This window comes from Notothenia rossii (genome assembly GCF_949606895.1).
Source record: "Notothenia rossii genome assembly, chromosome: 6".
NCBI classification, from domain to species: Eukaryota; Metazoa; Chordata; class Actinopteri; order Perciformes; family Nototheniidae; genus Notothenia; species Notothenia rossii.
Window position 1 is genome coordinate 79,969,836 of NC_136909.1, and position 27,887 is coordinate 79,997,722.

A 27,887-nucleotide genomic window follows, 5' to 3' on the forward strand; every position below is an offset into this window, starting at 1 on the left:
AGATTAATTGAGCTTTTCTTGGAAGCGGGTGACTTTGCGCACACACATCAATCTTCTTCCAATTAGTAATGTATCGTGTGTTGTTGTGTGCGGGGCCATATCAGGGCCTGGAGACAAATGGACGCACAGACAGAGTATCTGAGCTTTTGTCCCCTTTCTTTGTATCACTTTCACGTTACAAAGAAAAAAACACACACAAGCAACGTGTTGAAATAATAATAAAGTGACACTGACAGAAGAGATGCCGTTAATCATTTGTAGGAAAGATTTGGAAAAAAAATGTGTGTAAAAACATCCATTACACTATCAGTCTCTTCCCTGTTTTCGGCTCTACACGATTCACTCTCTTATGTTTGAGAAATAATCGTATCAATTTTCGACCCCTGTTTGAACAAGAGCGAGGCAATACAAGTGATAACCCATCTCCAGTCTTTGATTTGGTTTATGGCATCCCTGCCTGGATAAAAGCTGCGTTTATCTGCACTCTAAATGAGAAGTGAAATGAGCTGAGCGGAGAGTCGGGAAGGATGGAAGTGGGCAGGGAAGGAAGGAGATAAAGAGAGCTCAACTGGAAAGGGGGAGTGAAGGAGGCGAGGAGGGCTAGATTTAATCACGTACGAGGTTAATGAAGACGCTATGGGCATTAATTCTGTGTGTGTGTTTTGGGGTAATCTGTACAGAATTGAGCAGCGGGGTGCTTACGGTGAGATTAAGGGATTGGGCGAGAGTGATAATGAGAGAAAGAGGAAGGGGTGGATGTTTCATTGGTTAACGCACAAACCCCCAACACATTATTACAATCTGTAAACAGTACCTGCTCATTTCTATGGTCACTTGGCTACTTAGTTTTTCTGACATTGTGTTCTTGTAGTATTAATAGCGTGAGCCTACTTGTTTATTTCGTATTTAAGTCTATTCTTTATGCTTTATCTGCACTACACTTCTGCTGTTATACCGTAATACTGGAAAATGTCCCTGCAGCGGAACAAATAAAGACATTCTGACCCTGAAAGAGAAGGCGAGTGAGTGTGTGTGTTAGGAAAAGGTGAGATTTCCTCCCTACCAATAAGGATATTTCATTCTGACCCCACTTCTCTGTCTCCTCGGCAATCCGTGGTCGACCCCCTTTCCCGCTCAAATCTCCGCCCTGACCCCGCCGGATGCTGCTTTGGCCCAGTGTCGCCGTGGTGATAAGGATTGCCCGACTGATGCTCAATTGAGCGGGCGGATTAATCTGGTTGCAGGGATATAATAAGAAATAAAATCAAAGGACCGGAGGCAAGCTTGATTGAGGTTTTAGCGGCGGAGAAATGAAAAGGGAGGAGGGTGGCAAACATATACGAGTAGATGGAGGGGGAAGAAGGCGGGTTGTCCCAGCCTCTCGCATCCTTCGTGGAGTGGCTCAGGAGGAAGTAATCAACTGTTTGATGTCTGTATTATTTTCGGGGTTAGGCGCTTTACAAGAGGCTCAGACGTGCTTTCAGTCATATTTGTTCCCATTGTCTTCTAGCTTTCAGCTCCTGTGTTCATCCACTCTTTCTCTGTGGAGTCTGTTTGTGATGCCTTAAAACAGCCAAAGTTAAGAAGACAAAAACACCACGGAGATTAAACCCAAACCATCACAGATAGTGAAGATGTTTTTTATATAATAGTGTACATTATAAGCTCTAAGAAAACAAAGGACTTTCTTTGTACAATCCACACAGGTAGGGCCTTTGTGTCTCCATTGAAACCCTTTACACAGTACTTCACAGATAACGTAGTTTTAACCCAGAAGTGATCATCACCCTGGATCCCTCGACCAAAAGCCTTCCATTATATTTGAAATCAAATACATTTTTAGACTTGTCAGGTCTGTAAGTAAAGTTAAAGAGGCTACGACCAGAATATTAACATCCTTTTCATCTCTTTTTCAGTGCTACAGCTTCTATACCAACGTTCCAGATGAGTCCTGCTGCCAACGACCTGTACATCATCACTAACAGCATGAAAGGCCAGGTTTATGGTGAGACACACACACACACACACACACACACACACACACACACACACACACACACACACACACACACACACACACACACACACACACACACACACATACACTCACACTCGTTCAAACACATAAACTCACCTCACACTGGTCCACAGATGCTCTGGAGAGGATGAGGTCTTTAATGCAGGCAAACCAGAGGCCCTCACGGCTCGCCATCACCAGGCTGGTTCAGGCGTTGGGCAACAGCGGCAACGTGTCGGGGATCCAGGAAGTGCAGCAGCTGATAAAAGACTACAGCAAGGCGGTCAACCTGTCCAGCATGATGTTTGTCAACAACACAGCGGTGGCACACATCAAGAAGTGAGCATGATTTTGATCTGGAGAGGTACCAGAATGTGCAGAATGTTTTTGACTGCCAATTTCCTAGTTTTTGTAAAAAAAATCGACTATTCAAGTGCCTGGAAAATCCTATAAGTCCCTAAAAGTCTACACAAAGGAGCTGTAATTTAGGACTTTTGTAATGTATGAGGCAAATGCAGCTTTTCAGGTATTTCCCATAAATCTTATATTTCCAGAAAAGTTGTCATTACATCACCTGTGTCTCTAATACTCACCAATCAAGTGCAGTAATACAAAGGGAAAACAAATCACTATAGATGGGCAGGGCTCATTTCAATGTACAATCCATTATAAAGTCCATTATACTACTTTGTAAACTCCATGTGGAGCACACAAAAGATACAGCCCTTCTTGCAACACCAGGAGCCGAGTGTGACAAGACCCGCGTTGACACACTCTTAAAGTAAAAGCTCACAGGCGAGTGGGGCGTCGAGTACAAATAGGAAACACCGGCATAATAGGATTATTCATGGGTTCCTTTTAATGTCAGGGAATTGCCCATCCTCCACTTCTGCTTCTCAAACAACAGAGGACAAATATATGAAACGCATGGAGCATCAAACTTTCATCGCGCTACTCGCCGCATTAGCGCTGTCCCCCGGCCGGAGCGGCAGCGTTGCCGTGCCGACTCGCAGGGACAGCAGGAAGGGAAGAGCGGCAAGACAGTCTCACGCCCGATTGGGGCCTGTCAGCTTGAACCCTGACCTCTCGGGCGGCGCTCTGAGCGGCTCTGACACGTCCCCGCTGCGTCTGAGTCGAGCTGACTGGTTAAGAGCCGGGGCGGAAAAAGCAAAGCAGGCCCGGAAAGCGCGGCGCCACATTTAGAGGGGGCCCCCGCTGAATTATTCAGACGGTCCCAGTCGCAACAATCAGCGTAGATATGTTCCCCCACCTCTGCATTCACACACGGAAACACACACACACACACACACACCCTGCGAGTTAAATATTCATCACGACTGCTGACGGTGGGAGGGAGCGTAAAGTGTTGGGTTGCCAGATCGAGTTGTTTTAGATTTGTAGCGCTTTGCTGTGCAGGCTTTGTTTGCTTGTGGCAACCTCAGCATAAAAACATGGTGGTAGGAGAAAAATGAAACCCATATGATTTTAATATTTAATTTCTTAAGTCTAAAAACAGCATGGGGGGTGGAGTTTTTATTGTTCTCTAATCAGGCCAGTTTCTCAGATCAGTGTTTGTTTCTTCTCCCCGCAGAGTATCTGTAGTAAGGAAGGCAGTATAGGGAATGTTGTATCTCACAATTTACACACAGAAGCATCCAGAAAAGTAACAAGGATAAAAGTAAGGATGCAGAGGTTGCGTGATGGAAGGATGTGAACCACAAAAGACCCTGCTCACCACTAGGGATGGGGTATCGTTAAGGTTTTAACGGTACTACTACTTTTATCGATACCGCTTATCGGTCCGGTCTTTTAACGGTACTTTTATCGGTTCTTTTGGAGAAAAACAAATTGTGAACAAAACTAACATTGCGTTTTATTTAAATGAAATACATAATATTTCACATCAAAAGAAACAATGTTTTCACAAATCGTATTAAATAATCTGATGACAGAACTGTAAACAGAATAGCTGAAACTTTAACAAAATAAATAACTCGGTTACCTCTAATCATTAACCCATTTTTGAATAATGAGTTAACTGTGTGTTGCTGCTAGCATACATAACACCTGACGTGGAACCGTTACTCGTGGGTGGGGCTACAGAGCTACTAGAAAGACAGTCGAACCCGGTGCATTTCTCCGTCTGGATGTGGTGCACTTTTGCAAGATGTTTTAGAGAAATTGCTCGTGTTACCGTAAACCTCACCGTAGTTACAGTACAGCGGCATTTGACGTTTTTGCAGGAACATTCGCTTCTCGTTTCTCCTATTTCTGTTTTGAACTTTAAACGTGGACATTTTCCTAGGTGTAGTTTTGAACTATTCTTACTAAACTAACCCTTTATCCCCTTTCCCCTCCTCAGTGGTGATGTGGACAGTGCAATGGAGGCGTTGGAGGCCGTCTACACCAACCCAGACACCCAGAGCCTGAGCATGGCCTCCGTCTTCAAAAAGACACTGGAAGATAACAATGACAAAGCATTGGACAAATGTAAGAAAACACACACAAAATGCATACTTGTATATCGAAAAAATACAAACAATATAAAACCACAAGCATAATAACTGTAAGAATGATGCAATCCACATTATTATTAACACAATGTGCATGCTGTGTTGCAGTGAGTGCTATGGCAGAGCGGCTAGCCAATCACTTCGCCTGCTACAGACCAGCGTCAGACCTCTTCTTGCAGCTGCTGGACGCCGACAAAGTGGAGGACGCCAAGTTCATGCTGGCTGTGAGTACGTGTGTGTGTGTGTGTGTGTGTGTGTGTGTGTGTGTGTGTGTGTGTGTGTGTGTGTGTGTGTGTGTGTGTGTGTGTGTGTGTGTGTGTGTGTGTGTGTGTGTGTGTGTGTGTGTGTGTGTGTGTGTGTGTGTGTGTGTGTGTGTGTGTGTGTGTGTGTGTGTGTGTGTGTGTGTGTGTGTGTGTGTGTGTGTGTGTGTGTGTGTGTGTGTGTGTGTGTGTGTGTGTGTGTGTGTGTGTGTGTGTGTGTGTGTGTGTGTGTGTGTGTGTGTGTGTGTGTGTGTGTGTGTGTTAAAGTATGTTTTTTTAAGATTCAGTATTTTATATTCATATGTTTCGCTACTGCTAGGTTTGTGTTGGCAAAGCTACAGAGTGTGTGTTTGTGTGTATGAGTTGTTTGGATGTATTTGGTTGTGTCTGAGATGAGTTACACTTCGATCAATATCAGAGGGAAATTAAACATCATTCATGGAAATGCATTAAAGTACATTACAGGCTGCTCTCACTCACTTCTCTTCATTACTATTTAAACACTAAGTGAAGAAAATCCATGGTTTCCAGGTCAGAACGTTTCATGTCACACACATGTTAATTATAAGCCTTCATTTTGTCTTTGTGCAAATAGGAGATAAGGGTTACCTCTAGATAAATCAAAATGTGTGATTGTGACAAAAAAAAGCACCATTTATACATCTCTTCTTCTCCATCAAACACATGAATCTGCTAAAGTGAAAACTGGAGCTGTGTTTGAGAAACCAAAATGCAGGAACTACTTTTTTATTATTTAGGTTGGAGCTGCACAGCATGAGGAGAGAGCTCTGCGAAATGTTGTTTTTCACTTTTTGTGACCACTTCAACTACATTTTGAATCATGTGGAGCATTTTGTCCCGGGGCACACTTCTCCATTTGAGCGTCTCACTCTTGACTACGTTATTACATCCAAGTAATTAAAATCCTCACGAAAAACCCACAAATCAACAAGCGAAGTGGAGATGAATGGAGTCCATCACAACCCCCCCATGTATTCGTCCTGTTGTCAGTTGTTGACTTATTCATCCAGCCTCACATTATGTCAGGAAGTGCTTCCCCACTCCACCATAGAGTCTGTTGGTCTGAAATTGGCCTCCTACTGCTTCACTTATTTAACACAGTTCATACATTACAGCTCGATGACTTTGCATTGAACCCGGGGACATGAATATGTATAAGCTGGATGAGTGAGAGACAGGAGGAACGATGAGAAAGAGATCAAACTCTAAAAAAAAAAAATGTAGACTCCTGTGTCCTCTCTGAAAGGATTTCACTCTCACTTTGAGTGATTACTCGTCTCTGTTGCATGTGTGACTAGAGCGCACACTAATAAACACAGATATATATTACTAACCGCCTCACTTACTCCACTTCATCTCTCACGACTGAAAGGAATCTGTTTTTCAGGTCGTACAATGTTCTTGTCACACTAATCTTAGCGGCGCTCATCTTCACCCTGACATGCATTTGCTATTTGTTTGTGACATATTAAATCCCTTCTGTAAAGTGTAATGTCACTGCGAAAGTAGGTGTTGTTTAATTTTAAACAAGCAGGAAATGGGCTACTCAATCAGTTACATTTGAGTATTTCCCCCTGGCCCTCGAATGGCGCATGTCCACTACAGCGCGGTTTAAGCGTGCCGTGCACGGCCCGTTTTTGGTTGCGTTTCCACTAGGCGTAGTACCGGCTAGCGGGTACTATTTCACAGTATTTCTGGCCCCATGAAATCGAGGTTCTTTCCGGGCCAACAACCAGGCTGAGTCAGGCTGAGTATGCTAAACTAGAGAGAGAATCGCTGTCAAGGGGGCTACAACTACAACAAGATGAACATATTTGACCGTGATTTAATTGTAATACTCTTTTCAAAATGATGCCGAAGTAACAACATACTGATACCGGTTATAAAAACCATGAATTAATGCTTTGACAAGTCTGCAGACAGACGGCAGGCGAAAAAAATGTGTATTGTCTAAATGGAGATCGGCTAATCTAACGCAGCATATGCTCCGACCGTCCACACTCACAACAACGGCCTATACAGACATAAATAAACCAGCGACTGTATTCGCCATGACACAGACAGTCTGTGGTTTGTACTTCTTTCACTTTTGCTGTGAGCTTGAGTGCTAACAGCTAACAGCTGATGTTGGTTTTCTGTGGTTCGTATTGAAGATAATAATAATAATAATAATACATTTTATTTTTAGGCGCCTTTCATGACACCCAAGGACACCGTACAATTTGTTAAAAAAAGAAAGAAAACGCTAATGGGCAACAGAACATGATAAAAACACAAACAGGAAATCATGGAGGGGACAGTCAAGTGGAGACAAATGAAATAATGGGGAGCACTACAGTGTGTGGGCAGATTTGAACAGTTGGGTTTTTAATTGGGATTTGAATATGGTGATTGTGTCTGATGACGTCACGGCTCCGCCTACACTGCGTCACTATAGTTACTGCCCAAGTTACTAAACTGTAATGGAAACGCAGCATAAAGTGAGCCATTCCTAACAAGGCCTAACTATACCGTACTAAGCCGAGTGAGGCCCTGCAATGGAAATGCGCCATTAGTTAACTTGCTTAGTTTAAGTGAATTCCTGGATGCCTAGGGGATCATTAGCATGTTATGTAATGCTTAACACTCTGGAGTTAAGTCGACAGCAATTGAGCCAAGTTTAATATATTCAGACAACAGCAAATTCATAAAAACGTCTGTGCTATGTAGGAATGTATTTGATTCTGACTCAAGGAGAGTGTGAAAAACTGAGAAATGATCTCACTAAACCAATCACACACACTAAAGCTATTCCATATACTGTATATATGTTTATGTTATCACCTCCATTTACTGAGTCTCCCCTGAAATCGTTTGAGGCCCTTCTTGCACTTTGAAAGCCTCATGTATTGCCCTACACGTGCAACCAATGGACAGTTATTGTTCAGCATTTTATATTGAAATATGATTTAAATAGGCAGTAAAACAGGAATTCTCCATCACCATTATAGTAATGTGTGGCATAGATGAGTGTAGAAATAGATTTCATACAGCACTTTGTGGGTAAATCAAAGTTTAAAAAGGCCTTGTTTGTCTTTTTACATTTGATTGAAGTAGGTCAGTTACAGCGGGTCCTCTGGACTTGCAGTGAGGGAACTTGAAGACACAGAGAAACAGAAAGTGTCAGAGATGAGACGTGCGTCTGCTCCTCGTCTCTCCCTGACATCTTGAATGATTATCCCTCTCAATCTTTAAACAGGGATGCCTGACTAGCATGCATGTTAATGAACAGATACATTACTTACTGCTCTCATCTTCATCACTATTTAAACACAAACTATGGATGACATGATTTTAAAGCTATAATATGCTTCTTGCTTGATATGCATCCTCGTTTTTAAGAGAACAAGATGTAAAATACAGACTGAGTAGAGACTGAAAGAGGAACGTTTAAATCAGAGCAATATGAAAAGTCTACAGTTCCTCGTTGCAAGTCTTCATGTATAGTTAAAAGTGCTTTACATACATTTAAACTGAAAGAAGTCTGAAAGAAACTTTAGGTTGATTTAAAAAGTGTGAACATGTATATACATCTAAAGGAAATACTGTCAAATGTAAATACGATTAAAAAGAAATAGAAGTAACAACATTAGAAGTCAGCACAAAATAATAGCCTGCTTTTAAAGACAGGGGGTGTTTCTCAATGTCGAGGACGCTTCCTTAGTAGGACATGTCTTCCGAGTCAGGTCCTTCAGAAGCGAGGCAAGAATCCTTCCTAGCCTCAGAAAACGAAGAATGCGTGTAACAGGCTAACAGGTGTGCGTCATATGCGAAGCCCCGCCTTAAATGGAGCGCGATTTTTGGTCCGTGCGCAAAGCATTGTGGGGATTTTAAGACCGCGGAGGGTACACATGTGCAGCCTCGAAAGTTCCCTCAACGGAGTACGCCGGCCTCAGTATAATTCCAAGGATCCTGGACATTGGAACAGTCCTTCGGCGGGACTCGATAGCGTAGCACCCTTGAAATAGTGGCTATGGAGGATCCTTCATCGACATTGAGAAACACCCAGTTACTCAGATAATCATTATGATAATTTTGACTTAATTATGTTTTAATCTGAGCATTATTGCAGCAGTAAAAAAGTAGTGCCAGTTGTTGTGTTAGTAATGTTTGGAACAGTGCTTGAAATGTGAGAAACATTCCCACGTCTCTTAAACCCTCAACGTTTAAAAACTCTTGCAAAACTTGTGTAACATCAAAACAGGGTGTTGGAAAGTGAAACTTCCACTGCGAGGACGATGTTCTCCCATCTGTCTCGTGTGAAGTTTTTTTTCCTCTGATGTTTCCGGGGTTAAACTGCAGCGCTACTTTTTGTCTCATCTCGGCCTGTTTTCGTCGTCCTCACTCCCGCTCTCCCAGGCTCACTGGAGGGTAGCGAGGGTAACTCAGCATAAGTGAAGCAGGACCAAAAACTCTGAAAAGCTTTTAAGTAGGCGAGCAGACAATAATGAAGACGAGGCTATCGGGAGAGAAGGAGGAGGAGAGGAGCGAGAGGGAAGGAGTTAGTCATTAAGAAGGAAGCAGTGAGGCTTTACAACCGTGTGTGTTGGGAGGGTCATTGAGGAAGCAATCCCTGGGTGTGCAGAGCTTTCAGGCGCTGTGTGTATGTGAGGAGACGGGATCCCCGGTCGGTTGTGGCGTCACCTTTGGGAGCGGTGGGTGTAGCGAGGGGGGGGGGGAGCACGGAGCAAAGTTGAGTGGAGTAGCACAGTGTCAGTCTAATTGCCTGATTGTACTCGAGCCATTCTGCCGCTATGTGACTCTGATAGAAGTGTGTGTGGTAATCCTGTTAAAAGCCTCGGAGGCCTCTCGCCTTTAATTCTGTACGAGGTGCAGAAGTAGCGAAACACGTTAGTTTACGACTGGCTAGTAATCGGACCTTATTGCTGCTCAGCCGGGAGGACACACTCACTCTGAGCAGCGTTAATGCATCTCACACACACTTGAACATACTTGAATATACACACGCAGTATATTGTGTGTATGCTTGCATGTCTACATCATAAGCAGTCATGCACCAGTTAAACGTTTGTAAGTCTGTCCGATTTCCCTATATATGGTAATATTAAGGTCCATTGCAGTGAAATTACTCATTTGTTTATCCCCACCATGGCCAAAACACTCAGAATAGTTTTTAAAGGAGCCATTAAAAGTTTATATTCTGTAAAAGATGTCTCACTGCTGTGGGGAATGAAGCTTTGAAGCTTTCTTTTAAAATGTTGTTGGCCAAATGGAAGATGTGAAATATGACTGACTGATGAAGATGTTTAATCTGTGTCATATCGGTGAGGCAAAATAGAACTACATAATATAATATATTATCTACCAGAGAATACTTACAAGGTTACTTTATAACTCGCCCGGTACATACTCTTGTAAAAGTAGTTTAAGGGTAGTTTGTTTAATATGAATATAGGATGATCTTTTGTTAGATGATATCTTTTTGAAACTGTCTTCCTGTTTCTCCTTCTCCTGCCTGTCTTTTGTACTCGGTCAAAGTCTTAAAGCTGTTCAACTTATACAATGCTTTACCTCTGAATAAATATACATTTCCACTGAGTACTAGATGTGGTCTTCAGTGTGACTAAGTGAGGATAATTATGAAGCGTGCTGAACATTTGAATTCATAAAGAAACGAGTCGTTATTAAATCCATAATTAATCTTTTAATGTGAGTGAGGGTGAAGGCTGTGGGTATGAATGCGTGGGTTTGAGTTCATCTGTGTTTATGTACTAAATGTATGTGAAGAGCAAAGGTTTGAGAAGACCCCCCCCCCCCCCCCCCCCTCATGTTAACTCTCTCTTTTGTCCCTCTTTTCTCTCTGTAGCGCATTAACGCTCTGGCAGAACAGAAGGACGTGCTCGTGTCCTACATGTCTCAGAAGGCTCAGATCCCCGGACAGGTAAATCACACTTTAAGATCCTTTCCTTCAACATGCACTCTTTAAAACCTTATGCAACACAAGGGGCATGTATGGCTTAAATATGAAGTCGTACATATGTAGACAAAATGCACACTCTGAACCTTAATGATGAGAATATCCCTTTTTTTAAAACCACACATTTTTATCCCAGAGTATACAATCATGCAGTGTTTTTTTAGAATTGTATTTTCTTTATCATTTTCCACCAGATTGAGCACGTTTTCTCATCTTTTGTCATTCAAAGCATAACGGTGGCAATATTTAAAACATCTAGCCTTTTTTTAAAGGGTGACAAATAATTCTTACTGATGAATATTTGGTAGCAATGGCCAGGCTCAATGTTGTTTATTCAATTCGTATATTAAATCTAGTTATCATTTTAACATGAACAGTTTTAGAAAGCGGACATTTTTATCAGCGCAAGGGATGCACAGAATTCTTTAAGAGAAAATAATTTGTTTACTGTTCTTCATGACTCCTGGTTGTAATAAAATCATTGCACAAGTCATTTTGTTTTTGATGTAAACTTCTTTTTTTTTTGTGCACAGCTGGGCAAGATCAAGACCCTTCTGAGCCTGATCCCAGACTTTGCTGAGAAGGATGTGGTGAACACGTATCTGATGAAATGTCATGGTAAGAGACACACACACACACACACACACACACACACACACACACACACACACACACACACACACACACACACACACACACAGGTCTGGATGGGTCTTGTGCAGCTCGCTGTAAGTCAACATTAGCGGACGCATTAACAATGCATCAGGTCCAGCAGTGTTTTTGTGTGTGGGTGGGGGGGGGGGGGGGGGTAGCAGACATTCAGGGGTTACAGGAACACATGTCCTCTAATGAGTTAGCTGTCCTGGCTAGCCTAGCGTGCTAATCGCTACACAGTTCACCACTCAACTTTTTCTTCCCGCATTTTCCCCTCCTCTCTGCTTTGCCTCTTGCCCTCTCCACCTTTTTTTGTCCTCCCGTCATCTCCCCTACCTACACCCTCCCCCTCCTCCCCTTCACCTCCTCACCCGCCTGTCTCCCCTCTCTTGTACCAGAGCTGAGCGGACATGACTATTTAATTAGCATCAGCTAGCAGCTCGGTCAAGGCAGTCATGGGGGAAACAATTAGTGATGCTCTGCTCGCCTCTGGTCTCTGCCCCTCCATGGACTCCTTCCATTTTGTCTTTGTGAAGTTTTTCCTTTTCTTTTTCCTTTTTTAAACTTGCTCTTCTCTTTTAGGTTTTTGACAGTAGTGACCATACTTTCCATTTGTATCTCTTTGATACACAACCGCACACACTCATGCTGTTTCATACTCGCATATGGAAATATACTTCCGGGTACATCTGCCTATAGAGGGAAATCGCATACATAGATCAATCATACTGAAGTATTTAGATAGTTAAAGGTTTTTACAAAGTATGTTTTTTCCCCGTGGCTTTATCTTCAAAAATACTTATTATGCTAGTTTTCAGTGATTGGTCAACTTAGGCTAAGGGTTGGGACATATCTATTACATACAATCAGTTTGAGCTAATATAATATAATAGAAGCGCAAGTGTTACATAGTGATCCAGAAGTAAACAACGCTGTCCAATGGAGGCGTTTCAGGCGGGGGGTGGGGGGGTGGGGGGGTGTGGAGGGTGAAGAGTATGTGGGAGAGAAACTCGCTCTGGAGGGAGCTTTGAGATTTTTGCCTTTGCAGACCATTTACATCCACACAAACCTACGCCTATAACACACTACAGGAAAGGGGAACATCTCAAGGAGCATAGCAGGGCCCCTTTTAATGTACATTTTTAACGATGACTTTAACATGTTGACTCCCCCCCCCCCTCAGCTAACGACAACGAATTTTCGTCGGCCAAGGCCCTGTATGAAGAGTGGCAGAAGAGCGGAGGGAAGATAGACAAGCTGTCACTCAAACGGCTGGCCGTGATGTACAGAGAGTCCGGAGAGGTGGTGCCCTTCGAAGAGCCCCCGGTGAGTCTCACACACACATATATATAACTAAATGTGATTGGGTCCTCTACTTAATACACTCAAACAGACCTCAACAACGTAACAGGTTATTTGTCTCAAAGTCAAACAAGGAAACTGTGACTTTTGCCAGCTCGACTCCCAAGACGAGCTGACAAAATAATTATCCATCACAAAAGATTAAGAACATCGGCAAATCCTCACTTTAAAAATAATTTAAACCATTAATGGATTATAAAAATGCTTGCTAGATAATTTTTGTATCCACCAATTTAACGGTAGACCAACAGATTGTTGCAGATTAAGGTAAAGTGTGTGTGTGTGTGTGTGTGTGTGTGTGTGTGTGTGTGTGTGTGTGTGTGTGTGTGTGTGTGTGTGTGTGTGTGTGTGTGTGTGTGTGTGTGTGTGTGTGTGTGTGTGTGTGTGTGTGTGTGTGTGTGTGTGTGTGTGTGTGTGTGTGTGTGTGTGTGTGTGTGTGTGTGTGTGTGTGTGTGTGTGTGTGTGTGTGTGTGTGTGTGTGTGTGGCAGACATGAACAATATATTATGAACAGCTTTGTGTACAAATACAAGCACACAGTACAGCTCCTAAACTGATGCTGGCAGTCCTGTGTGTGTGTGTCAGAGTACATATAGTGTGTAAGGGAGATGGTGTCACTGCAATACTCTCTGTTTCTGGCTTTCTGGAGTGTTTTTGAGCATTTCAGGACATTTTGTAACTTGATGTAGCCCTATTTTGGGCAGAGGACTCACACTCGTATCAACACACAGACACACACACACACACGGAGCCCTCTCAGCCCCAGCACTTTAATGCGCTGTCCCCTGGAGGCAGGTGAACACCAGAAGCCCACCTCTTACCTCCCCTTCACTCACCTGCAGTGCAAAGATAGACGAGAGAGGGATGAAGGCAGAGCAGCTGCTGCATTATTCACAGGATGTCAGGATACTTAAGTGATGGCTGCGTTTCATAAGCAGAGGGAAAGGTGAGGTCATGGTGAAGTTTCCCTGAACTCATCGCAGGTAGAAAGCCACCTATATCTATCTAAAGGCACCATGACGACAACAGCAGGAACGTGCTAAGATTAAACACACCTAGATTTATTTCTAGAGGCGCATGGAGCAGTTATTTAAGGTGGCTTTTTTTAAATAAAAAAAAATGCCATTACATTTTTTTGGATGGGAATCCAGGTCTCTGATAAGAGTCATGTAGATAAAGAATAATAAAACCAATGTTCAAAGTTGATTTATTGTCACTGTACATCACTATGGGTTGTTATATAATTATGGCCATGGTGTATAGCATGATATAACAAATAACCATTTAATAAAGTCGCAGTATGGGATGTTGAATAACAAAAAACATACATAAACAAAATATAATATGCCATAAAATCTTAATAAAAGTAAGAAATATGCCTACAAAATGTAAAAAGAGCAGTGTCCTGTTAAAGAGTAATACTTTTATGCTATTCAAAAAGTGTATCATGCCATAAAAAAATAACAAAAGGAAGAGTAAAGTATTCCACAAAAATGTAAAATGTCATAAAAAAATCATAGTATAAAACGTTAATGTGTCATCAATATAAAAATATCAAATTGTTCTTGTATGAATGAGACTCTATTTTACCAATAATCCCAAAAACACAATATCATCAGTTTTTATTCGGGATTACTTCTTCATTAGGAAGTGTAAAAGGAAAGGTGTGGATTATCCAAAGTATCAGACTATTTCTAAAAGTCATACACTTGTTATTGCTCTGAGGACCAGAAATGAAACAAACTAAAATATTTCAATATATATCTCAAAACCTGAACACGTAAAATAAAATCTAGTGAGAAAATGTGTTTTTGTACTTTGGGTGAACTGGCCCTTTTCCAAAGCGTCTCATCTTCCTGCAGGATCTCTGCCTCTCTTTGCTTCTACAGTGAACACAGCCATTTATCAGCATTAATTACTACATCAGTAAGCAAACGTACATTGTAAGAAGCCGGCGTAATCTGCAGGAAAGCTCTCACCTTCTCCCCTCCAAAACACACTTTGTCTGGATCAAAACCCTGATTAATTAGCGGGGAACAGAGGCCGGGAGCCGGAGAGTGCGTTAGGGGAGCGCCAGACAAATCCCTCATTTGTGTATTAACGGGGATTTAAAGATGAAACAAGGAAACTTGGTTGCAGAGTGGAGACTATTTAGACAGACCCAGGAGGGCTTACATCTGGTACACACACACACACACACACACACACACACACACACACACACACACACACACACACACACACACACACACACACACACACACACACACACACACACACACGACTTCCTTTAGAGCAGGGGTGCCCACACTTTTTCAGCTTGGGAGCTACTTTTAAAATAACCAAGCCCAGATGATCTACCTACAGGGCCGCCCCCATTTTGTATTTGTTTTACGCTAAATTGTGTCCCTTTCTCTTTCTAGGAGACCTTTAAGTTTTATGCAGACAAGCTGAGAGACAGAGGAGCAACATCCCAGAAGAAAGCAGAGACATAAAGACTCCTCTTCCTCGTCCTCCTCTTCCTCCTCCATCCAAGCGTTTCCCACTTCTTGTCTCTTTTTTTTTATATCAGTTTTCCGAGCTGAAATGTTGAGTATTGTGTTGAAACTGTTAGACGCTAATTTACTGATTCTGTTGTTGATGATGATGTTCAGAATGTAAAAGATAGTATTTATGATAATAAATGTCACATTCTGAGGCTGAGACTTTGTGTGGTGTGAACGTTTCTTTTCGGGAAGATTGACATATTTCATTATATATTATATATATATATATTATTATATTCAAGTGAAGCAAATTACATTGAGGTTTCCCAAAGACTCTCTCTACATGAAACACAGAACAACTCGACTAAAAGGCAGGAAGGTTATCAAAGACACCATGGCCTTTTCTGCTAAAACGACACAATTTCAGTGTCCCATTCTCAAATATCCCTTACACTACAATATACTTTATCTTTATACTGTTTATCACCGTTTTAATGTATATAAGAAATTCACATACATCAAACTGCATGTTTTCTGAGATGTACGTTTTTTCTTCAATAGAAACATCTAAGCTTCTCATTATAGTGTTGCATGCATTTGATATTTCACATGACACAACATTTCTGGTGCTATATAGGTCTCTACAGGGTGTCCGCGGGGTATTAAACAGTATTAAAAGTTGAGAAATCAATTTAGCGAAAATGAAGGCTATTAAAAAGTATTAAACGACATTTTCCAAGGTATTACATTTTGTAGCTTGTTTTCAATAAGTATATCAATTGTCCAAAGAGGTTGTATTCTACAGTATGCCTAAATGTAATCATTGCGTAGGTGTGTAGTGTGATTCTGTGTAGTTTATTTATGGCATCCCGTTGGATTTGACGTCATCTGAACAGGACATCGCGCGCTCACTGCTTGATAGCGCGCGAAGGTACGTTTACGCCGGTTGTTAAACAACATAGTTATGGGGAAATGCAAGTCTGCGTCCAAATGGTTGGAAGATAAGGAGGAAGGACAATCAATACTGTATATAGTAAATGTGAGGTAAAGTGTGTCGCCAATGTAACCAGTTAAAACTCAAAGTGGCGATGAGGTCTTAAAATGTATGGAAAGGGTCTTAAAAAGGGTCTTAAAATACATTACATTTGACTTCAGGATTCCTGCATATAGCCTACCCTGCTGTATATAACCATATAGTGAACATAATCACACTGATACCATTTATTGTTGTGAAACCGCACCGCTTTAAATGAGTGCAAACTGAGTGACCAGGTCAAAGGATGGCAGAGATTGAAGACAGAAATAAAGACGCTGGACTGGAGGCATTTGATTTAATAGTTTACTCATTCGGACTTGGATCCCGTCAGTCACATATTTATCAGACTTTCGCCCCAGTGCAAAAACACAGCTTACATAATCTTCAATCTTTGAGAACACAAGTACAAGCTCTTTTATTTCTGAGTGTGACTTACTAAATCTCTACGGCTTTTTTTTCTATGCGCCCTATACTGGCACACACATTGTTAAGCTTAATAACCTTACATATACAAAAAAAGATAAAGCTGTAGGAAAGAAGAAGATTGAAAATGGAACAAGCAAAAGCTGCAGATGGATATCTGCCAAAGTGGCGCTCTAATCATCGGCCACGATGGAGAAGAGAGGGAGGGAAAGAAAATCACTTCATCTTTTAAACTGTTAGTGCAATGCTCTACTGCCACCCAGCAGCAGACAGCAGTACTGCAGCGAGAAGAAATCTAGCACAACCGATCATTCCCATACTTAAACTTTGAAAATGTGTTAATTGTTTTGACTAGTCACACATTTGAGAAATAGCTTCACTTTTAGGATTTTTGTATACACTAAGAAGGGTGACTTTAAGGATTACTGAGGTGTCAGGGAAGTCATTTCATGTGTTTTTGATATTAAAACAAGTGCAGGAGTTTCTGATGTTGAGATTATTGTGAAAAGGGGAATTCAAATTCAAAACATACTCATATATTTACCCTTAAATTAAACTAATGTCTGATAAAATGTCGAACCAGTCGAACAAGAACCTAAATGACTTCCCTGCACTCCTGCAGAACAAAACACTTCCTAAAGTCACATTTGATTTGAAACAGCATCTGGTCCTGATGTGTTCACCAGTCCTGACTGGACTTCTGTTTGATGAACTTCAGGGACACGTAGTAGAGCGCCATGAAGACCAGGCAGACGGCCAGCAGCACCAGGTAGCAGGCGTACAGAGGGTACTGGTTCATGTGCATGGCCTCCACCACCTGGCACACAGACACACAGATGAGAAGACTGTCCATGTGCAGTGCTTTGGTTTTATAGCTGTGTTCATTACACATGTACAGTTATTGCCTAATACATATATTTATAACGACAGATAAAACACAATTTTCTTTTGACTTGTTATGCCTTACATTGACATTTCTATGACCTTATTTATGGCATACTTTTCATAAAACACTGATATTTTATATTTACATACAATGCTATTACAATTTCTTTTATACACAATACTTCTCTGACTTTTTTGTACTATTAGTGTGTAATTGCATACTATTCTAGAACATACTTTGACCTTTTTATGACTTTAAAAACTATTGATATTATTATGACATTGTTATGACATATTTAGTGTGTGTGTGTGTGTGTGTGCGTGCGCGTGCGTGTGCGTGTGCGTGTGCGTGTGCGTTTCTGACTCACGTGTATTCCGTCCACATTGAAGGTGAAGTTCCTGATGGAGACGGGGTACATGTTGCCTCTGAACTGAACCTGCAGCAGCCCGTCGAACCCCCAACGCATGAAGGAGGTGTGGGAGACCCACGAGGCCACTGGGGGGGGGGGGGGGGGAGGTATTTATTTCATCATTTCTGTTTTCAAAGCAGCTCTTTATACTCACACATTTCAAACTAGGAATACTAATCTTTCATTTCATTATCTACTGTATTTATATATCATATATATATATTTAACATTTCAACTTCTTTCTAATATTCATTGTACTTTTTTTTTTAATATTACTAATATATATTACCTTTTATTTGTATTCTCTTAATTCATAATAATAATAATAATAATATTACATATCTTATATAAAATATATAATATATTAAAAATATAATATACGTTTTTTACTTAATATTATGTATATTTAATTTACACTATCTCTCTATTACTGCATATAAAGAGGCATTCATCTTTGTACATCTATGTTATCTGTGTCCATTTACATGTCTGGAAATGGGTAATAAAACTAATAAACTGAGCTGCTTATGACCTGGAAATGAAGTTTAAAAATGTAACAAAAACTAAGTGACAGTGACTCCATCTCCTCACCCCGCCACATGTTCTCCATGCTGATGACGAAGCCTCCCGTCAGGTAGAAGATGGTGAAGAAGGAGTTCCCCGCGAAGGAGGAGGTCTGCAGGGTGGGCAGCGCGGCGGCCACGAACAGAGCCATGGCGCGGCTGCAGTACACCATCAGCCACACCAACAGGAAGTTGAGCAGGAAGCGCTCCGGCTCTGTGTTCAGCCCGGCCAGCCAATAGATGGGCAGGCCGTACACCAGCGTGAACACACAGTGCTCCGGCAGCTCCCCCAGCACCTGAGAGACACACACACACACACACACACACACACACACACACACACACACACACACACACACACACACACACACACACACACACACACACATACACACACATGTTCAGATATACAGTTAAGACATCAAAACACACTCATTGTCAAGCACCGAACCTGGGGGGACAGAGCCCAGTGCCCCCTCCCTCAGGAACTCACTCCCACAACCCACCAGAGACTGCACCGACCGCACCACCTTCAAAAAACTCACAAAAACTCACCAACTCTTAATACTTTTAAATCCAGACTAAAAACGTATCTCTGTGTCGCTGCATTTCAGTGAGCTGTTTACATCCACTCTGCAGTCTGGCTTTTATTCATTTATTCTATACCTGTTGTGTTTATTTGATTATCTTTGCATTTTAATGCCTGTTTTGAAATGCCATTGTATAATATGTTTTGCTGTATTTATTCTTAAATGCCTTTTATTTGTATTTGTAAAGCACTTTGAATTGCCGTGTGCTGAAAGGTGCTATATAAATAAACCTGCCTCACCTCTTCAATCTGGCTTTTAATGTGTGATTGTTTTTGTATTGCTTGATTTTAATGTGATTTTAACTATATTTATTTGTTGTTCTTTTTCCCAGTAAGAGTGCTTACAAAATAAATCTGTTATTAATCTATTACATTGTTCATGACAAGACAAGATAAGACTTTATTTATCCCGAAGGAAATCGTTGTGCCAGAGTTAGATAAATACAATAAACACAGCAGCATAATAGTAAAACTGTACACTAAAAAGAAAAATGAAATATCTAAAGGAAACAACTGGTGTGTTTGCATGCTTTCTACTCCACATTACAGTACTGGACTTTACACCACATGAGGCTACATGAGGCTCTTGTGTAGAGCGAGACTGACCCCTGCTGGACATCTGAGGGCGGAGAGTACTCAGATCTTGTACTTAAGTATAAGTACAAGTACCAGAGTGTAGGTAGTAAAGTAAAAGTCATACAATCAAAATAATTAGCATCAAAATATACTTAAAGTACCATAAGTAAAAGTACTCATTCTGCAGATCGGTCCATTTCAGAATAATATATATCATTATTGATCATTAAAGTGTATCAGAGCTGCTAAAGGTGCAGCTAGTTTGAATGACTTTGAATTCACTCCAGGTGGAACTAAAGTCTGATTTAAGTGGTGATTATATTTCATATCATTAATCCAAATGTGCAAAGTAACTAAAGGTATTAAATACATTTTGTGGAGTAACAATACACCATTTAACTCTGATTTGTAATGGGGTAGAAGTACACAGTAGCAATACAGATAAATACTCAAGTAATGATGATATACTAGTCCCTTGAATGTGTTCTTCAGTAAAGTACTGGAGTACATCTACTCAGTTACCCCCCTGGTTTACCTTGGCAAAGAAGTAGGAGGTGACGGAGTACATGCCGTCCTCCAGCTCGTGATACAGCATGGCCCTCTCTGAGTGACCTGCAGGGAACAGGAAGTGAGTCTGAGGAGGAGCACGTTATGACCTCTGGCTGAAGGCTTCCTTAGAGACAGTACAAAACAATGCTCTCACACCCTGACCTGGAACAAGCTATTCAAGTACTTCTTTTCTCTAGACTTGACTCTCCTAACTCCACTTCCTAATAGCATCAACCAAAAGTCTCTCCCCCACCTTCAATAGTTCACAAAGCAGCAGCTAGCCCATTTTCTGCTTCTCATCCCGATCCTAGCTTCTCCCCAATGGCTACCCGTTAAATGTATTATAGATTCTTACATTGACTTAAGCTACACAGACACACCATTTGCACTACCTACTTTAACAATGCATAGTGCACTTTTATATCTAGCTATTTAAATATCTTTTAAACTGCTGCTACTTATGTGCCCTTTTATGCTGCTGTTGCTGTGTGCCAAACTTATTTGTTTTTTTCTAAGTATTTATTTATTTTTAAATTCTGTATTCCTGTATTTTACTTGCGTAGGGTGGACTAGCAAAGTAAGATGTTCATTGTACGGTGTAACTGTCTGTTTACTGTTCATATGAAAATAAATATCTTGAATCTTGAATTTGATCAACATACAGCCGTCTGGCCCCAACCTCTTACTGACCCTTCATATAAAAGACGTTTTCTAATAGACTTGCTTTAGAGTTAGAGAGGTTCTCCAGCTACATGAATTTCATATTTGTATTAGGATATAGTGTGGGTTAAAAGGTTTTCTATATTTATTAGGTCTCTGTATGATAAGTGGGCAGTATAACACTATTTATAGCTTTCGATGTCACTTGACAACCTTGACCTAACTTGAACTCATTTTTGATTGGCTGTTGGCTCTGTAGCCGTTGTGATTAATCATAATATAACTGAGGAACACGGTGTCAATCTGATGTGTCAAACATACACCATATTTTTTCTATCTTCAACAAATCTTGAAAACTTGTATTCCTCTGCCAACTTATCTTCAATGCCTCACCTTGAAACTTGAAACTCTGGACGGTGTTTCTTTTACAGTTCCAGTTCCTCCGTTGACTTGAAGTACTTTGTTCAATTATGTTCCAAGAATGCAGATGCAGCGATCACAACCCAACACTTAACTTAATATGGAAACATTTATTTTTGTTTTGTGTGCTATTTGTTTGTTTGTAGACATTAAAATATATGACATTTGCTATTCAAACACTGTTTTGATGTTTGTTTCACCTATTCTTAAAAACCTGACTAATTTGCAGACTGATTTTTTAAATACTCACATTTGGCGATGACGTCCAGCACCACAGCGAATGGGGTGAGCGCTCCGATCATGTAGAGCAGGGCCACCGTGTCCTGGATGGAGAGACGCTCCTCTCCCGCCCCGTAGTACAGACACCCGACCAGCAGGGACATGAGCAGCGCCTCGAAGCCGTGGACCAATACGGTGACCAGGTCTCTGTAGTCATTGTACATGTGACGCCTGAGGGGGGAGACACGAGAGGAGGGCAGTGAACACAAAACATTGATTAGATTGTGTTGTGAGGGACATCTTTGGAATATATATTAGTGCAATAAACAGCTGAGTCCACAGTTCACCTGCTGAGTCAGAGAAGATTTCTTTAAATATCACACAACTCATTGCAGTATAAAATATAATCCAAGTCTTCCAATTGTATAACCACTGCTCCCCAAACACACGTCTTATGCTAAAACATTACTTTTCAAAACACTGTGCAAGCGTTTATGTCGAAGTGGTTATGATGTAGGAGATGTGTGAGAGAGACAGATGTTTTGATATACTTTTTATTTGTTTAAAGCTGCCCCCATTCACTTTAATTCATCTCTGTTCACTGCGGAGGAAAGCAAGAAACCTTAAAAATGTCAAGTTAAGACTTGATGAGTAATCGATACAAACAAGTTCAGTTTGTCTGAAGAGTATTCCTTTAAAATCTGTACAAATGAACACACTTGCAACATGTCAGGGGGTGTCAGGATTGTGGAGGTAAGACAGACTAACACATCTGTGAGAGTTGGTCTGACCTGATGAGGATGGTAAATTGGTGAAGCCGGCCAGGCAGTCTTTTCTTTTGTTTAGCGATGGTGATAACTTCCTCTCCGTTTTCTTTGCTCAGCTGCTGAGGGCTGCAGACAGGACAAGATACATTCAGTGGAAACAAGAGAAAGGATGGGGAATAGGGGAGAGTGGGGTAAGTTGAGCCATATTTTTGTTATGCTGTCCTCTAAGCAAGGAGAAATGACACATAGTAAAAATGAAAACACACACCTATAATGCAGGATGTCTCCTATCAATGGCAATGATAAGAATTCATATTTGATCAAGGGAAGTGAAAATATTACTTCGAAAAAAAAGTGGTCTTGTGGCTCAACTTGCCCCAGTGTGTCAATATATACAGTCTATGATGAAAATTCAGCCATCTTTAGCTTAATGATTCACATTTAGTTTAATACGCTGCCAACACATCAACATATACAATAGATGTGTTTAAACCTGGATAATTATTTTTTTACATGACAGCCGATATTGCTGACATCTAGAAAATGTACCACAATGAGTATCTCTCTTTCCCAGGCAATGAGAAATGGGTGGAGCTTGCATAATTTCTGGTCACGTGTTTACAACTATAAGGCGTTGCCTGGTTCAATTTACCCACTGGCTTAACTTACCCCCTTCTCCCCTATACGTGAAAGTATGATTAAAAAAAAGTTTAAAAGAAAGATGGCAAACGTAAATAAACCTTTTAGTTTGTGTGGGTGTTGTGTTGGCGCCCTCTGATTTCCACATGTGATCCTCGGTGTCTCGGACCTTATCCATGAAACGCTCGGCCAGAACCGTGGAGCGCTCCAAACCCTCGGCCTCTCGCTCGGGGCTGCGCCGGTCAATACTGATCAGATCAACTGGACATAACGAGCACAACAACATTAGGCTTGTAAAAAGAACATGGTTTCGTGCATCAGTGTTTCATGTGTTTGAGCAAAAGTTTTCTAAGCTGGCACTGAGTGTGGGCCAAACTTAAAGGTCCCTTATCATACTGTTTTTCATCAACATATTACAGGTCTCAGATATATCCAGAGCCTGTCTCTGATTGGCTGAAACACCAAACAGATCATTGCAGCATCCCATAATCCCCTCTGTTTCAGCCCTGTTTCAGAAGTGCTGATTCTCTGTCTGTTACTTTAGATGAAAATAAGGAGCCCCTCCTCACGCCCCTCTAGAGAGATTTGGTTAAAAAGAATACAATGGTGCTCTAGGAGGAGATTCAGGTGATAAGGTGGGGGGGAAATCGTTATGACATCATAAAGTGGCCAAAATCAGGTTTTTATATAAATGGATCAGGACAAAAAGTGAGCAAATCTTTTTTCCTGACACTTTGAGAAATCTCTTTACACAGAGGGGACACATGGTTATGTATAACAGACGTGAACAAGTGGATTCTGCATAATAGGTGACCTTTAAGAGATAGTTTGGCGATCTAAAGAAGCATTATGCTGTATTAATAGCTTCCTCCACACACACACACTTACCATAGAAGTCAGAGGGGTTGCAGTATCGTGGGCAGGGGTATCCCAGGGCAGTGAAGTACGGCACCATGTCCCGGGCAGCGCCACAGTAAACAGCTGATCCCGACGACAGCAGCACCACCAGGTCGAACAGCTGGAAGATGTCGGAGCGCGGCTGGTGGACGGACAGCAGCACCAGGCGGTTCCCCCGGGCCAGGCGGGACAGGGTGAGCACCAGGTTGTGGGCCGTGAAGCTGTCCAGACCTGAGGTGGGCTCGTCCAGGATCAGAATACCTACGTATAAAAACACTAGTTCAATAATCCATCAAATGGCATACATCTTTGTCAACAATTGGTGTCGTTTATTTGAAGAGATATTATTAATAGATAGATAGATAGATAGATAGGTAATTTTATTGAATGTTTGCGTTGCAGCAGCATACAAAACACAAGGCAATGTACATAAGAGAAACTAAGACACAGAAATAAACAGTCCAATATATTTCAGAAATAGAAATAAAATAGTAAATAATAAAATATAATTGTCTTTCCTAAAGGAGAACCAGGTTGAGGTGTATACGATTGAGCCGACATAAGGACCAAGATTTATTGCTTACAATAACAAATACATTACAAGCAAAATCATAATAACATACAGAAAATAGTTCATTGCAAAAGTTAAAGAAATGAAGAGTTTTTCTGTTTGTTCTCTCACCGGGGTTCCAGAGAAGTTGAACAGCTATACTGACTCTCCTCCTCTCCCCTCCAGAGACCCCCCTCACATAGTCGTTTCCCACCCTGGTGTGAGCGCACTGTCGCAGCCGCAGCTCTGCGATGACATCATCCACCTGAGTCAGTGTAATGTATGGTTTAGTATTACAGCAAAAATAGTTTTTGAAGAAAAAATGATTGGCAGCTATTCCAAACATCTGTATCATTATCTTTCCTCATGGTTGGTTATGACCTTTTAAAAGAAAATAAGAAATCAGTACTTAAGACTCCAAATTGTGCAAAATGGGGAGAATAAGTAAGTGGGGGCAAAAGAGTCACATTCATTCACAAATGTAATTATTATTATCCTCTTACTATGTACATCGACTGAAGCCTTACTGGAATGGAATTGTTATGATTTCACTTTACACTTTTAGGTCAGTTTTTATTATAATTCTTACCCATTGGTTTGCATTGAGCTTTGTTGACATTGAGAACAGCGCACAGTGAAGTGTGTCCTTGTTTTTAAGTTTAATACTTTTTCTTAATCCTTATTTTAGTGTGGTAGGTTACTCCAAATGTTCTCAACCTTATAGTGAATTTCTCTGGTGACTTTGAGGTGCTGACAAGTGCTAAGCTAACTTGTGTATATGTGTGTATCTGGTTAAACCTCACCCTCTGGTCCCTCTGAGCCTGGCTGAAGTGGGTGGGGAGCCTCAGTTTGGCAACGAAGGCGAGAGTTTCGCGGACGGTGAGGTGAGGAAGAAGGCGGTCATCCTGCCGAACGTGAGCGATGCTCTTCTTCACCAGCTGGGGAGTGTTGGGCTTCCCGTTAATCAGAACCTGACCGGACGTCATTTTCCCGCCCTCATCACGACACGTTATGATGTCCAGCAGGGAGGTTTTACCACAACCTGGGAGAAGAACAGTACAAATCTCAAATGAGGCAAAAACAAGTCAAATTGTGAAAAAAGTATACATTATTTTTAGATGTATTTATGAGTCTGTAGACGTAGCTGAGCTTTTTCTTTATTTCTTTATACTTCATGCATCTAGAGTCTAAAAGAATGTAGAGAGTATTTGTTGTTTCCTGTAGTCCACTGCAGATCAATGATCGTTATCCAAGAAGGCCATTGCATCTTAAGTACTTAAAAGCCAACTCTGTGCGTGTGTGTGTGTGTGTGTGTGTGTGTGTGTGTGTGTGTGTGTGCGTGTGTGTGTGTGTGTGTGTGTGTGTGTGTGTGTGTGTGTGTGTGTGTGTGTGTGTGTGTGTGTGTGTGTGTGTGTGTGTGTGTGTGTGTGTGTGTGAGTGTGTATGTTTGTCACCTGAGCTGCCAATGATGGCTAACATCTGCCCGCTGCGGACCCTCAGGCTCAGCTTGTTTATGGCTGTCTGCTTGTCTCCTTTCATCTCCCACGGCAACTTGAACTCTGATAACCTCTCGTACCAGGGAATCTGAGCTGCCGTGTCCACCTGCCACACACACACACACACACACACACACACACACACACACACACACACACACACACACACACACACACACACACACACACACACACACACACACACACACACACACACACACACACACACACAAATGCACCTGTGAGCACATACAACAGGCACATATACAGCACAGACATGCACCAGCTAAAAGCTAAAGAAAGTTGTGTGTGAGAGCAGAGCGGTTGCCCTCGGTTACCTCATAGTGCAGGTTGTTGACCTCCAGCTCATTGCACCCCCCGCTGTAGGTGAAGTAGAGGCTGCTGTCCTCATCAGACGAGAATAACTCTTTGTCTTGATGCTGTGGAAAAAATAAATAAGCAGCTCATAAAGTTTCATGGACGCAATGACTCAATTCACATTTTAAACGTGTATCCATATCAGTGCAGAAGGACAAACTGCAATATCATGGAAATGAAGATCATTAAAGCCATACAAGTCTTTGCCAAATGATTGAATACTTATTAATGAAAGTTTCTTCCTTACATGCTTACAATTACACAACTCAGAACATGGACTGCACATCTTAAATGTCACTTTATCAACGATTTGCATGAGCAAGTGTGCGTGCGTGTGTGTGTGTGTGTGTGTGTGTGTGTGTGTGTGTGTGTGTGTGTGTGTGTGTGTGTGTGTGTGTGTGTGTGTGTGTGTGTGTGTGTGTGTGTGTGTGTGTTTGTGTGACCTTTGTTGGTACAGAGTCCTTTGGAAAACCTGCCAAATGTAACCTTTAAATGTCCCCAATAAAAGAAATGCCCACACTAAGTTGTCCGACCTCTTCAATTAGAACATTAAACTACAGATTTGTTTTAATGTAATTCAGACATCATTAATAAAAGAGACTGAGTGATGTTTTGTGCTGTGCTGTCCTGGTCTAATACAGAATGGTTTTACACAAGGCAGCCACTTATTGTTTAGACAAATAGCTGATAAACACACAGGTTAGCTGTTAGCAACACTTTTGCCGCATTGCACTGTGGGAAAAACTAGAATCGAAATATGTAAAGCTGCACATTCAATTTGTAAAAACATTAATATATATATTTACAGTATGGACAGAGGTACATTGACATATATTAAAATATTGTGTAATTCATAGACAGAATATTAATTACTTTGGTGTCCAACTTTTAACCAGAAATATGAGTAGGTCCATATCAACTAAATGACCACTTAACATTTTTCCAAATTGGAGTAATTTGTTGAGGGGATTATAAATAAATCTGGACTGTTGAACCCACATTGAAAACGGCTTCAGCCACTTTAGGTTTGATTAATAAAATCAGCGGCTATGCAGCAAAGACAGTAGCTGTGTTTTGTGATAGTGGAAAGAAGGTTTAGATATGACTTGAAGTAACCAAAGTATTTAATCAGACGGACGTAAAATCAATACGTTGTTACGATGACTGACCTGCGAGGAGCTGTTTGCATGATTTGGGCCGATGTCTGCGTCCATGATGATGCAAGTTGACTTGTAGGGTGGAGGGGTCAACACCCCCCTATTACTTCTTCAGTTCAATTTGTCTCTTTTCCTCTCTTTGGGTTTCTTCGTTTGTTTCTCCTCCGTTCTTCTTCTCCTCTCTGTCAGACGATTCGACTCCAGTCCAGCTGAAGACCTCCTCTGGTCTCAGCTCACAGGCCCTTTCCTAAAAAAAAGGTCCAAGCTCATGTCACAGAGTTGTTCCTCTGCTCTGTCCCGTCACATAGCTATTCTGGTCACAGTGACAAATTGAGCCAGCCAGTCCACTCGGCATGTGTTTTTTTTGGTCTGCTTTATACAACT

The 27,887-nt window shown here is 41.4% G+C and overlaps 2 protein-coding genes across 2 annotated transcripts in view; one reads left to right on the top strand and one right to left on the bottom strand.

Moving 5' to 3' along the window:
* Positions 1-15,508, top strand: part of lrpprc (leucine-rich pentatricopeptide repeat containing) — a 64,414-nt gene extending 48,906 nt beyond the window's left edge. The window contains exons 31-38 of the mRNA XM_079686979.1: positions 1,917-2,005; positions 2,152-2,356; positions 4,380-4,507; positions 4,639-4,754; positions 10,678-10,752; positions 11,322-11,406; positions 12,626-12,768; positions 15,227-15,508. Coding sequence (XP_079543105.1) covers positions 1,917-2,005; positions 2,152-2,356; positions 4,380-4,507; positions 4,639-4,754; positions 10,678-10,752; positions 11,322-11,406; positions 12,626-12,768; positions 15,227-15,298 — 913 coding nt within the window. The 3' untranslated portion in view covers positions 15,299-15,508. The remainder of the gene's footprint in view (positions 1-1,916; positions 2,006-2,151; positions 2,357-4,379; positions 4,508-4,638; positions 4,755-10,677; positions 10,753-11,321; positions 11,407-12,625; positions 12,769-15,226) is intronic.
* Positions 15,509-16,606: 1,098 nt separating this feature from the next.
* On the bottom strand, positions 16,607-27,656 carry abcg8 (ATP-binding cassette, sub-family G (WHITE), member 8). The gene is made up of 13 exons (XM_079687989.1): positions 27,516-27,656; positions 26,307-26,408; positions 25,927-26,074; positions 25,276-25,514; positions 24,605-24,737; positions 23,914-24,183; positions 23,127-23,286; positions 22,411-22,512; positions 21,651-21,850; positions 20,307-20,383; positions 18,635-18,902; positions 18,002-18,129; positions 16,607-17,565 (listed from the first exon to the last, which is right to left on the bottom strand). Exons 1-13 carry the CDS (start codon positions 27,558-27,560, stop codon positions 17,428-17,430), a joined length of 2,010 nt encoding a protein of 669 aa, XP_079544115.1. The 5' UTR covers positions 27,561-27,656; the 3' UTR covers positions 16,607-17,427.
* Between the last annotated feature and the right edge of the window lie 231 nt (positions 27,657-27,887).